Source organism: Rattus rattus, chromosome 10, assembly GCF_011064425.1.
Source record: "Rattus rattus isolate New Zealand chromosome 10, Rrattus_CSIRO_v1, whole genome shotgun sequence".
In the NCBI taxonomy this organism is placed as follows: Eukaryota; Metazoa; Chordata; class Mammalia; order Rodentia; family Muridae; genus Rattus; species Rattus rattus.
This window is the reverse complement of record NC_046163.1, coordinates 12,555,965-12,568,449: the sequence shown is the minus strand read 5'-3', so window position 1 is coordinate 12,568,449 and position 12,485 is coordinate 12,555,965. Positions and strand designations below refer to the sequence as shown.

General features: G+C 48.2%; 1 protein-coding gene across 1 annotated transcript in view; it reads left to right on the top strand.

Moving 5' to 3' along the window:
* The first annotated feature begins 1,173 nt into the window (after positions 1-1,173).
* Positions 1,174-12,485, top strand: part of Cfap221 (cilia and flagella associated protein 221) — a 76,176-nt gene continuing 64,864 nt past the window's right edge. Inside the window, exons 1-3 of the mRNA XM_032915478.1 lie at positions 1,174-1,227; positions 3,086-3,270; positions 9,630-9,730. Coding sequence (XP_032771369.1) covers positions 3,132-3,270; positions 9,630-9,730 — 240 coding nt within the window. The 5' untranslated portion in view covers positions 1,174-1,227; positions 3,086-3,131. The remainder of the gene's footprint in view (positions 1,228-3,085; positions 3,271-9,629; positions 9,731-12,485) is intronic.

Sequence of the window (12,485 nt, the reverse complement as noted above, 5' to 3'; positions counted from 1 at the left end):
ATAATCCAGAGTCTCCCCATATGTGGCTGTAAATAACATCAAGTTTCAAGTCATACAGGGAAAGAGAAAGACCAAAAGAGAAACCGGAAAGAGAATTTTGAATGGACGCTGTAAACTTCCGGTGAATTCCCACAGGTAGGAATTCAGACCCCGTGCTGTGAACCCAGTCAAAAGCTGGTGCCTGCTGGGTCAGCACTCTAAGGACCTACTACTGCTGTTTTGCGAAACCGCATGTTGCCAAACTGCCTTCTAGATATTTGTGCTTATACCCATGGGTTAGTAGAGCCTTAACCTTGGCCAGAGAAGATGTGATGCTCTCTGTAGCACGCATCAATTTATGCAGAGATTCCTAAGTGGTTAGAGCGCTTAGAATAAGCACCTACTGAGTGTTCAGCCTAAGCAGAAATCTGTGTCAACCCATTGCTCAAGGAAATCAAAGAAGTGGGGCGGAAAGAGTGACGAGCCAGTGGGAGGAAGGAAGGAGTGCTGTGAACTCCCAGCAGCTGTGGTTATCTGCGTCAGCCTTGCACAAGGTCAGGTCAGCATTCCAGCAGGGGACGCTAATTGGAGTCAGTGGGCTATTAACAAAAGAGAAGATGATGTGGCAGGGGAGGGGATGCATTGAGGGCTCTTGGTCCGGGTTGGGGTGCATATAATCGAGATACGTTTACAAGTATAAAATTGTCAAAGAAGAAATAAAAGATATATACTATTTTTTAAAAAATATGCAAGAGTTGTGGGAATTTCTTCAAAATAATGGGAAGTGCAACTGAAACTAGATTGAGATTTGACCATGGTTGCAGCGGGTGAAGGGGAGCTTCTCTTTAGCATATTGCCTAACTCTGCTAGTATACGAACTTTACCATGAATCGAAGTGTAAAACTGGGAGGGGACTGGACAGGAGATCCCGCCCACTGTCCGGGGCCCCGCCCCCATCTGCTCAGGCAAGCTGCCCAGCCCGCAGAGTGGCTAAACTTTCTCCGCTCCTCTGGGACTCCATTAGTTTTCCACACAGTAAGTGGCGCTCTCTGGTCTTTCTCAAGCTCCGCATATTGTTCAGAACCCAAAGAAGTTAACCCTCGCCCCAGAACAGAAACCGCCAACTTCCCCCATGTTTGGGGGCCGTTTGGGCGCGTTCCCCAGCATATCCTGGGAAAGCGTCCGCGTTGTCATGGCGACGCTCTGAGTAGGTTCCTGCGCGCCCGCCCCGGAACTATCATTTGCAGGGTAAGAGGCTTCGGATTTGTGGCTTGAGTGTCCCAAGGTGGTGGTGGTCGCCAAGCTACTAAAGCAGCGGGAGCCCCCAGGCAGATCCCCTAGATGTTCATCTAGGCATCGGGTCGGGGGTGGGAGCGAGGTGAGGCCCAAAGAAATGATGGTGGTAGGAGTGAGTCTGCGTTCTACCTACTCTTTTAGCTTGGGGTTGGCAAGAAGAGGGGATTAGCCAGGGTGGGGTCCAGCCTAACTTGGCCCTACCCGAAACACAAACAATGACTGTATGGGACCAAGAGCAGCAGGGTTGCGGGTGAAGTTGGGGCAGGCAATGGAAGGCAGAGGTCGTTGGGGGGGGGTGTTAAGCGGGTTCCCCAGGCTGTGTTGAGGATTGTGCAGCCTTTGCTACTGAACAGGATGCTGGGGAAAGGACGGCCCAACTTATTTCTGGAAATAATTTTTACACAGCTATTATACTGATAACCTCCCCATATCTCTACTTTCTCTGTGTCTTCTTCAAAGCTATGAAACTTCTCCAGGGAAAACAAAAAGCAAAACTCATAAATGTCCATTCTTGGTTTTACCTTCAGTTTCAGGGGATTCTCCAAGCAGCCCCCTGGCTTGTTTGAAGGAGTCACAAGTTATGCATGATATAGAAAATGTGGTGTTGGGAGCCAGTGAGATGGCTCAGTAGGTAAATGTGCTTGCTTTGCAAGCCCAATGACCGGAGTTCAATCCCAACAACCGCCCGCCCAAGAGTGGGCAGAAACAACCAACTGCACAGATTTGTCATCTGACTTCCACATTTGCACTTCCTGCTCCCCACCACTCCCACAAAATAATAAAGGTTTTCAAAATGTGGAATTTGTAAAGTTCTGTTTCGAGGCAATGAATTGTCAATGCCAAATGACATCTAAAATAGTAATTGAGAAGAATGTTAAAGGGGGTTGGGACTGTCAACTGAAAACGGTCTCAACCCTGAGTCCTAGGCATACCGCAGGTCTCTGTGATTGGCCACCTCCAGGATCCATCACCCTTCTACCATCTCCTAGTAGCAGACAGGTCCAGAAGGTGACATATGAATGCCTGTGTCTTGCAAACACTCGATATGTTGAAGGGACCCTTGTTCACATCTCTGCGGATGTGATGTGCAGACTTGTCGCAAGACTTTTAACTGTCAACTCGACACAATCTAGAACCATCTGGGAAGAGAGTTTGAACGAGGAGTTATCTAGATCAGATTGGCCTCTGGCTATCTGGAGGTTGGTTGTTAATTGATGTGAGAAGAACTCACCTACTGTGGGCAGCACCATGCCCTAGGCTCTGAACTGTGGAAGAGTGAAGAAAGCTAGGAGGCAAAAGGGAATACCTAGCATGGGAGCATTCGTTTCTCTCTGCTTTTGACTCTGGGTATTAATGTGACTAATTGAGTTCCTGTCTCAATTTCCCCTTGATCTGGAGTTGTGAGTCCAATAAACCTTTTCCTCCCACGCTGAGTTTTTTTTTTTTTTTTTTTTTTTTTTTGTCGGGATGACTTGTCATTAACTAGGGAGCTTTCCAAATTTATTAGCCCTTGAGAGTTCTTTCTTTCCCCCTTGGGTGCCCATGAAGCATCTCAGGAACACGTTTCAGAAAAGCTCAAGAGAGTCATGGGAGAGTTGGGAGCTTGTGGCCATATTGGGTTATGGTGTGTGATGTCAAATGATTAATGAGACAGCCTTGTGTGGGAATGCAGTGTCCAGTACATGAGAGGCAGGCAGGGTCTGAGCCGCAGCACACTATGTAGAGACAAGAGGTACATTTGTCAAAAACCGAGAAGGAATATGTGCGTGATTTCTCATGATAAATCCAGGACTCCTGTTTTTCCTCCCAGGAAATAACCTTTGACTCTAGACAGACAGCTCCATTTTTCACGAGAGATGGCAGCTGTGAAAAGCCCCATGCAGGAACTAAAGAACGCAAATGAACCCTTTGATACGATGTCACCCATCCTCTTGAAGAGCCTGGTGGAGGAGCCCAAGAAGAGAACTGAGGTGCCTAACCACCTTCTGGAATCTAGTAAGTGGGCAGCAAACCCTTGCCTGTGAATTACATTTCCAGGGGATGCAGAGTGCAGGACGCTGGGATTGTGGGTACTGACCTAGCTGTATCACTATGTGCAATGATATACACTATCACTATGCATAGGCTTGTAACAGTTTTTGTTATTAAGACTGGTAGTTTTATTTAGATCTAGCTGCTTAAATTGTAGTTTATAAAAAATAATAATTTTTATTTTCATTTATGTATATGTTTATGTGTCTGTGTTTATGTACAGGTGTTTATGTGTACATGTGTATATGGCACATGTATTGTGGGTGCTTATGGAGGCTATAAGAGCCCCTCAGATGCCCTGGATCTGGAGTCACAGGCATTTGTAAACCATCCAGCGTTGGCGCTAAGAACCAAACTCAGGTCCACAGGAAGAGCTGAAAGTGCTCTTAACCACTAAGCCATTTCTCCTGCCTCTGAACAATAGATTTTTGTCGTAAAAAGTACTCACAAATTCAGTGACTTCCATTTCTTCACATGTTGCTCCTGTCTGTCCCACTGTGTAAGGAAAGTAGGAGAGGAAGCAAGGTACATGAGGCTGGGAACCTAGGTCAGTAAGTAAAGCACTTGTAAGCACAAGGACATAAGTTCAAATCCCAGATCCCACATTCAAAAGCACTGACGTGGTATGCACTTGTAACCCCAGCACTGAGGAGGACTCCTGAGTGTCAGAGATCCCTGAGGCTCACTGGCCAGTCAGCATAGCCAAGATAGGAGACCCTGCCTTACAAAATAATGTGGAGAGTGGCTAACAAACCAAGGTTGTACATTCTCACGATATGCACACTCACGGGTGTTCCTGCACACACACACACACACACACACACACCACACACATATACTATACCACACACACCCCCCCCACATACATGTCACACACACACACACTACACCACACACACCCCCACACACCACATACACACCACACACACACACACACACACACACACACACACACGACATTTGAATAAAAGAACACTGGCAGAGAAAGCCTGGAATACTCTCCGACCAAGGCTGATATGTCCCAGGCATGTGGAGAAAATATGACTGCTACTCAGATGACCAGAAGCCTACTGCACTGGACTGGAAAATCCTGATCTGTGGTTCATCATCCACCATTGAGCCTCTAACCTTTCCCCAGCCCCATGCACTTCCATTTCCTAAAGTGCTTTTCTCTCTTAATAAACTACTTCTGTTTGACTGCCACTCACGTGTCCCTCATGCAATTCCTTGCTCTGGGATGTAAGAACCTAGAAATCCCAGGGAGCACCCTCCAATGTCCAACATCTGCCTGTAACACCACAGACAATTTCCATCCTCAGCCAGGCTTGGGACTGTCACGCTTCTTGCCTCAGTATCCACACTCTCGGTTTCCCTTCTAGAACCCTCACTCTCACCTCTGCCCTGCTTATTACTCTCAATAGATCTCTGTATGCCGGGCAAAGTCACAGTTCTCACAAGCTTGAGGAGGCAACCTCAGTAGCCTGAGGAGTTCCCCTAACCTTTAGGGCCTTCTCTTGGGCCAAACCAGAACTCGTTTCTTTGACATAGAAAAACTACCCAGTTTGGGAAGCAGGTATATTATATTATTACAAAATATATTTTAATTATAAATTTAACTAAGAAGATAAATTTTAATGACGTCTTTGGCACAAGGGTTGAGGGAAAGAGAGGCGCTCGGCAGAAATCAAGACACAGGCATTGATGCGGGCAACTCCATGTGAGTCACAGGGAGGCACATGAGCCCAAGTGTGGAAGGGCTCCTGGAGGGATAGCCGTGATTAGCCGTCTTGCTGGTCGGAGATGCATATACCTTTTGTGGTGGCTTTCAGGATGCATTGTAACAGGTTGCCAAGAACTCTTTTCTGTCCTTTTGGCTCTCTTCTGGAGACATAACAGGGCGACTCTGGCAGTTCCTGGATGGGGTTATAATCTGAGAAAGTAAAACAAGAAACCTCTGGGTCTGCACAGGCAGGCTTCCACAATCCTTCCCTTGTCAGTGGGCTTCTGGTGATGTTCTAAGAAGCCTGGGTTTATAGGTGGGAGGGTGGAAAGGCCCTGGGTGGTTGTTAATTTGCTAGACTCTTGCTTCTGTGCAGATGAGAGGCTTTGTCTAGGGTGAGGGGCTCCCCTGCCTGTTCATATCCCCCCAGTTTTTCCTGTGTCTCCGTCCCACCTCACCCAGAGCTGCCTGACCTGACACCTTTGCTATCCACGTGTCCTATCTGACTCATCCCCAGCCACATGGGTCACTCTGCTCCTCCAGACAAGGGCATTCCACCCTTTCATGCGTATCACATAGCCACACAAGCCTCTGGAAAACCCTGTTGCTTGATGGGAGAGGAGAACTACAGCTCTGCACCTTAGGGTCATCCAACAACGTCCTGAAAACGTTCTATTTCAGTTCCCAGTTGGAGCAGCTGACGTGCGGGAAGGTCCCACCATTTGCCGGAGGTGGACACCTTGTGGGGGAGGAGGGGCATTCAGCGGGTGGTGAGCTGTGGCCAGCTCCCCACTGTCGTGTTTAGTCACCCCATCTTGGTTTCATTTCCACTGCTGTGGTGAAATTCCCTGACAATGGCAACTGAGGGGACACAAGGTCTATTTCAGCTCACAGTTCATCAAAGCAAGGAAGTCAAGGTGGGATCTCGACGCAGCCAGTCACATCATGGCCATGGTCAAGAGCAGAGAGAGAATCAATGCACGCTGGTGCTCAACTGGTTTCTTTTGTACAGCCCGGGACTCCCAAATCGGGGAATGGTGCCCCCTCAGTTTCAGGCTGTGTCTCCCCACATCAAGACAGCCTCACAGTTGTGTCCACAAGGCTAAGTTGCTGTAGTTAGGGCCCGGTGTTTCTTCCCAGCTCCATGCTCCTAGAAATAAGACTCGGACTCAAAATACATTTACAAATACCTTGGCCATATAGCTAGGCTGATTAGACTCTTTTTTTTTTTTTTTTGAGTTTAATTGTCTTTCTTTACTCAAGTGGTATACTGCTATGGTTTGTAAACTGTTACTACATACATATCCAATGGATTTCTTCTTCTTCTTTTTTTTTTTTTATTAACTTGAGTGTTTCTTATTTACATTTCGAAAGTGTTATTCCCTTTCCGGTTTCCGGGCAACATCCCCCTAATCCCTCCCCTCCTCTTCTTTTATGGGTGTTCCCTCCCATCCTCCCCCATTACCACCCTCCCCCCAACAATCACGTTCACTGGGGGTTCAGTCTTAGCAGGACCAAGGGCTTCCCCTTCCACTGGTGCTCTTACTAGGATATTCATTGCTACCTATGAGGTCAGAGTCCAGGGTCAGTCCGTGTATAGTCCTTAGGTAGTGGCTTAGTCCCTGGAAGCTCTGGTTGCTTGGCATTGTTGTTCATAGGGGTCTCGAGCTCCTTCAAGCCCTTCGAGTTCTTTCTCTGATTCCTTCAACAGGGGTCCCGTTCTCAGTTCAGTGGTTTGCTGCTGATTAGACTCTTAACTGAAGATAGACCATTTATTTTCATCTACGTTCTGTCATGTGTCTGGTTACCTGTGCTCAGGCACCATGCATCTGTCTCCTCACGTCTTCCCCGGCAGATCTCCCGCCTGGCTCTATTCCAGAATTCTTTTCTCTTCCCAGACGTCCCACGTCCCAACTCTATTTCCTGCCTAAGCCGTAGGCCACAGGCGTTTGAATTGACAGTTGATGCATCCATATAATACACGAGATACTCTCTCTACAATAACATGACCTAGATTCTAGGCAGTCCTTCATGGAGGCTCTTCTCCCAGGTTAGGTAGGTTGTGTCAAGGTTATAATTAAAACTAACCACACCCCCCAACACAACCACGCCAATCATTCCAGCCCCACCTTAGACCTTAGGAACGCCTCTGCTCCACAGGGCTCTTTTGTCAGCTTAAGACAAAACCGGTTCTGAGCAGGAGTACAGCGTGCTGCTTTGGGACCCTAAAACAAATTTTGAAATTAGAAAAATATCAGAAATGGATTAGAGTTGTAGCTCAATTGTTAGAGCCCTTGCCTAGCACACTTGAGGCCCTGGCTTCCATCTCCAGCACCGCAGAAATCGAATGTACACATCTGTAACTTGGCACTGTGGAGTTGAAGGCAGGAGAATTAGTAGTTCAAGGTCGTCCTTTGTCCAGATCGTGAACTTGATGCAGCCTGGGATATAGAAGACCCCAACTTTAAAAAAAGAAAAAAAAAGGAAGGAGGAAAAAATAAGTTGAGCGGCTCGCTGGCCAGCGCTGCTTGCTTACTGACGTCAGGCTGTGCATAAGCGATGAGTCTCAGCTCCACTTCTACAGAGTGGGGACGCTGGCTCCATATCGGTGCAGTTAGGGCTTAGAAGACGCCTACGGGGAGGTCCCAGGTTCTCATGACTTAGAACAAGGAACCAGACAGAGACTCGGGGATTAGCAGGAGCAGGTGTATCTGAGAGCTAGGACACCTGAGTCTTATCTCCAGACACCAAGGTCTTTAGAAAGCCGGGCATGGGAAACTGCGTGTGTGGTCCCGGTGCTGGGAGGTGGAGACAGGAGAATGAAGGGCTCACGGGTCAGCAAGCACAGTTGAATGAGGAGTTCTAGGGGAAGGCGAGAACCCCATCACTAGAAAAGGGCGTGACTTCCAAGGAAGGACACTCCACCGGAGCACACGTGAATGTGTACACACACACACACACACACACACACACACACACACACACACACACACACACACACACACACAGGGGCAGAGAGGAAAGCCTGCGTGTTTCAAAGAAGGTTGAGGTAGGTCAGAGCAGGGAGAGAGTCTGGAAGCTAAAAGGCCCCGTTATGCAGAGCAGGACCTTTTATGTTACAGTGCAGGCTTTCTCTCACAAATGCTGTCTGTCACATGAAACTTAACGTAAAGTTCCATTGGCATCTCAAATCTTGGATGTGTTTAGTGTTATAATGTGCCACAAGTCACTGTCAGACACTCTGAAGTGTCTGTATCTGTGCCGGTGGCTCCAGAGGGGAGAAGGGTCCAGCCATTTTAATACCAATATTTACTAACTTTTCGCCAAGGTCTGCTGGACAGTTTAATGTCAACTTGACACAAATTCAAGTCATCTGAGAGGAGAGCACCTCAACTGAGAAATGCTTCCACAGGGTCAGACTGTAGGCGGGTCTGCAGGGACGTTTCCTCATTGTGATTGATAGAAACCCTGCCCTCTGTGGGTGGAGCCGTCCCTGGGCTGGAGGTCCTGGGTTCTGTAAGAAAGCAGGCTGAGCAAGCCACGGAGAGCAAGCCAGAGAGCAGCACCCCTCTGTGGCCTCTGCATCAGCTCCTCCAGGGCCCTGCTCAGTTTGAGTTCTTGCCTCCTCGACTTCCCTCAGAGCACTGTGACTCAGTAGGACATGAACGCCAAAGAAACTCTTTCCTCCGCAAGCTGATTTTGGCGATGGTGTTTTACCACAGCAACAGTAGCTCTAACTACGAAACAAGGGATTTTTCATATTCTCATTTTGCAGCCTTTATGTAAACATGTGTAATGTGGGCTAGGAAGGTGGCTCAGAGAGTAAAGTTCTTGCCTTGAAAGCATGAGGACCTGAATCATGCTTTCAATCATGAACTCACGTAGAACATACACTCACACCAGCACCAGTAGCAGCAGCAACAACAACAACAGCAAAACCCATGTCTGTGTGATATGTGCTTGCAGTCCCAGCACTAGGGGAGCAGATCCAGGCAGCTCCCTGGGGCTCCCTGGCCAACTATCCTAGTCCACCTTCTAAGTATCAGGCCTGTGAGACACCTCATCTCAGAAATCAAAAGAAAAGTGGACAGCACATGAAGGATGACCCCAGAGGTTGTCCTTTAACCTCCACGAGCACACACACGAAGACATGCATGACATACATGGAGAGCGAATAACTTTAGTGGGCAGGAGCACGCATGAACACAGATGAAAGGGAGGGGTTAGAGAAGATGACCCAACGAGGGCACTGGCTGCTCTGCAAAACTTGAGTCCGTTCCCACTGCTCATGCCAGGGAGCTCTCAGCTGCCTGGAACTCCAGCTCTAGGGGATCTGACATCCTCTTCTGGCCTCTGTAGGTACACACAGACATAGACAGATGGACACACACACACACACACACACACACACACACATACAGACATGTAAAAATAATTTTTTTTACAAAAATAGGAAAAAGAAGACTCAGTCCAGTTTCTTTTGGGATTCAGAATCAATCTTACTGGCAGCTGAACTAAAGTAGAGACAGCCCATACGAAGACCTTCTTCAGTGCAATGCTCACTTTGTTTGCTCATGACGGGCGTGTCTACCTTCCTTCACAGAGGTTTACGCCAAGCTGCTGAACAACAAGGTCATCCAGGCCAGACCAGGCATAGTCCATTTTGGAGGCTATACGATAGAAAAAGAGCACCAACAGATCCTGGTAGGTACTTGCTAAGGGCACGGGGTCGGGAAAGCATTTATGTTACTAATTCAGATACAGAGCAGGGGCTGGGGAGATGGCTCAGTCAGTAAGGTGCTTGCTCTACAAGCCTGAGGACCTGAGTTCGATTCCCAGCACTACGCCAAGAAGCATGGTGTGATGGCATTGGCTTGTAAGCCTGTTTGCTAGGGAGGTGGAGACAGACAATGGGGCTTCCAGGCCAGCCAGACCAGGTGAGTCATGGAGCCCCAGATAAAAATGAGAGATCTTACTTCAAAAAATACTGGGTGTGGGAGGTGAGATGTCTGTGTGTGAAGGCTCTTACCAACAAGCTTGACAATCTAAGTTCAATCCATGGAACCCACACAGAGAGGGAGAAAACCAACTCCCACGACTTGTCCTCAGACGTCTATAAGCAATCCATGATTCGCACCCCCCAATAAGTAGATAAATGTAACCAAAAAATTTTTAAGGCAGGGCCATTGAGGAAGCTCAGCAGGTTAAAGCACTTTCTGCCAACCCTGATGGCCTGATTTTGCTCCCCAGGATCCCCATGGCAGAGTGAGAATCAATTCCTGGAAGTCCTCTGAGCACCAGGTGCCATGACACATGCTCACCCTCCCTCTAAATAAGCCTAATACAATTTTAAAAATAAACTAGAGAACAACTAAGGAAGACGCCCAAGGCTGACCTCTGGCCTCCACACACACATGCACACAAGAATACAAGTACTTACACACACACACACACACACACACACACACACACACACACACACACACACTCACACATGGGGTTGGGGAGCACTTAGTCAGAAAGGCAGTTCCTTGAAGGGAAATTAGGCATCAGTGTCCTTGAATGAACAAATCCATTCTGCCAAAGGAGCCCTCTCAGCACCCTTTCTAGAACTGTGACCCTCCTGTCCACAAGAGGACAGGGTCTGGGCTTCACAGCGGCTCCGAGGAGGGACTATCTGAACGAGAACCCCTGGTTCCAAAAACTTAACTCAGTTGTTCCAATACACAGGGGGTTGAATGATGGGGTCCCGACTGCATTCAAGGACTGTGTCCTTCCAAACCAGTGTGGTTGCAACACCAGGGGACGGGAGGACCCTTTCCTAGGACATCCCAGGTAGGGGTCTCCTGCTCCTATTCTGATCATGCCATGCCCGTCCAGAGATGTGTCTCGGTCTGGGTAACAGTGGGCACTCCAGTGTACACGTTCCAGAATGTGCCAGAATGACTGATTGAGGCATGACCCATGCTCAGAGCATATCAGAGAGAGCTCTGGCTGCAACCTCATCTTCTCTATTCCTTTTTTACCATGCGGGTTGAGATTCAGGTATTAACATAAACAACGTGAGGGGACTGGAAAGATGGCTTAGCAATTAAGAGTGCACGCTGTGCCTGCAGAGGACCTGACCTTGGTTCCCAGCACCCATGTTGGGCAGTTCACAACTACGTATAACTACTCTAGCTCCAAGAGATCAGACACACCTTCCTAGCCTCCACGGGCATCCACATGTATGTGCCCAAACCCTGACATACATGTACACATGATTAAAGATACTATCTTTAAGATCAAAGTGTCAACTCTACCCTGTTGGAGGGCAGCCCCATGCCTGCTTTTTCCCCCCTATTGCTACTTCCTCATTGTCCAGCACAATGCCTGACCTGTAGAAGCCATTCAGTGAGCAGAGAGGAAAGACTCCGAGCTCACTCTCACACCAGGCTGACCTGGTGGTTAATTCATTCAGCGAGGACAGTGTGACATCTAAAGCGCCACGCCGATTCTATCAGACATTAAAACAAACAAGAAGTAGATAAAAGTACAACATGACTTCATCTTAATAGCATTCTGGGGGATGCTGGCAAAGCCAGTTTCCTGTTCCCATCAGGAAGGCTAAGCAGAAGGCCAAAGCAATTACCTCAATACTCTCATCGAAGGCACTCGTAACTGCTAGAGGTGCTAAGAATAAGTTAGCGTGGGCTCAGCCTCAGAAGAGGTGTCTCTGTGGACCTGCTTCTCCACCCAGTGAGCTCAGAGGACACTGCTAGAGGGCAGAAAGAATGTAAAAGCCACACAATGGGGAAGAGAGAACCTTCTGGACAGGACTTGTCCTTGCACGTTTGAACCCACAGCAGCTGTGGTTGCCTGCACAAGACCTTTGCAAGATCCAGCCAGTTAAACTCCAACAAGGGTTGGACAAAGGCTCTTGAGCCCCAGCAGGGGCTGAAGGAGTTATAGGCAGTTGATGGCCACCAGGGGAGGGAGAGTCAGTTTTCTGTGTGTAGGTTGCTTGTGCCCCAGTAGATGATCTCACACTCATGCACATATGGGCGGCACCAATTTCAAAACGAGCCTTGCTAAACAAGGGGAGAACACTGTTTTACTAAGTTTTCCCCCTCCCCGCAAATCAGTAGAAGTCTTCACTGCACCAAAATAAAAGGTCTCAATCATCAGCCAGCTGTACCATTTCTTTTTCAGAAACACCAACACCATCTAAAGCCTTTCTCCCGTCCTTGGCTTGTTAACTGCAGTTGAACTCAGAGCAAGTGTGATAGCATTTCCTTCAAGGATTAATACATCCTAGGCTTCATATACTAGATACACAACACCTGTCCTGTCCCAAACCCTGCGGTTCAAGCCGGGAGATCCCTTGCTCTGAACCTTGGTGTTGATGGAGACATAGGTACAGGCATGATGATTCAGGTGGCAGCCAGCTCATGCATGCCTCCCACCCTGGTCAGCTGGA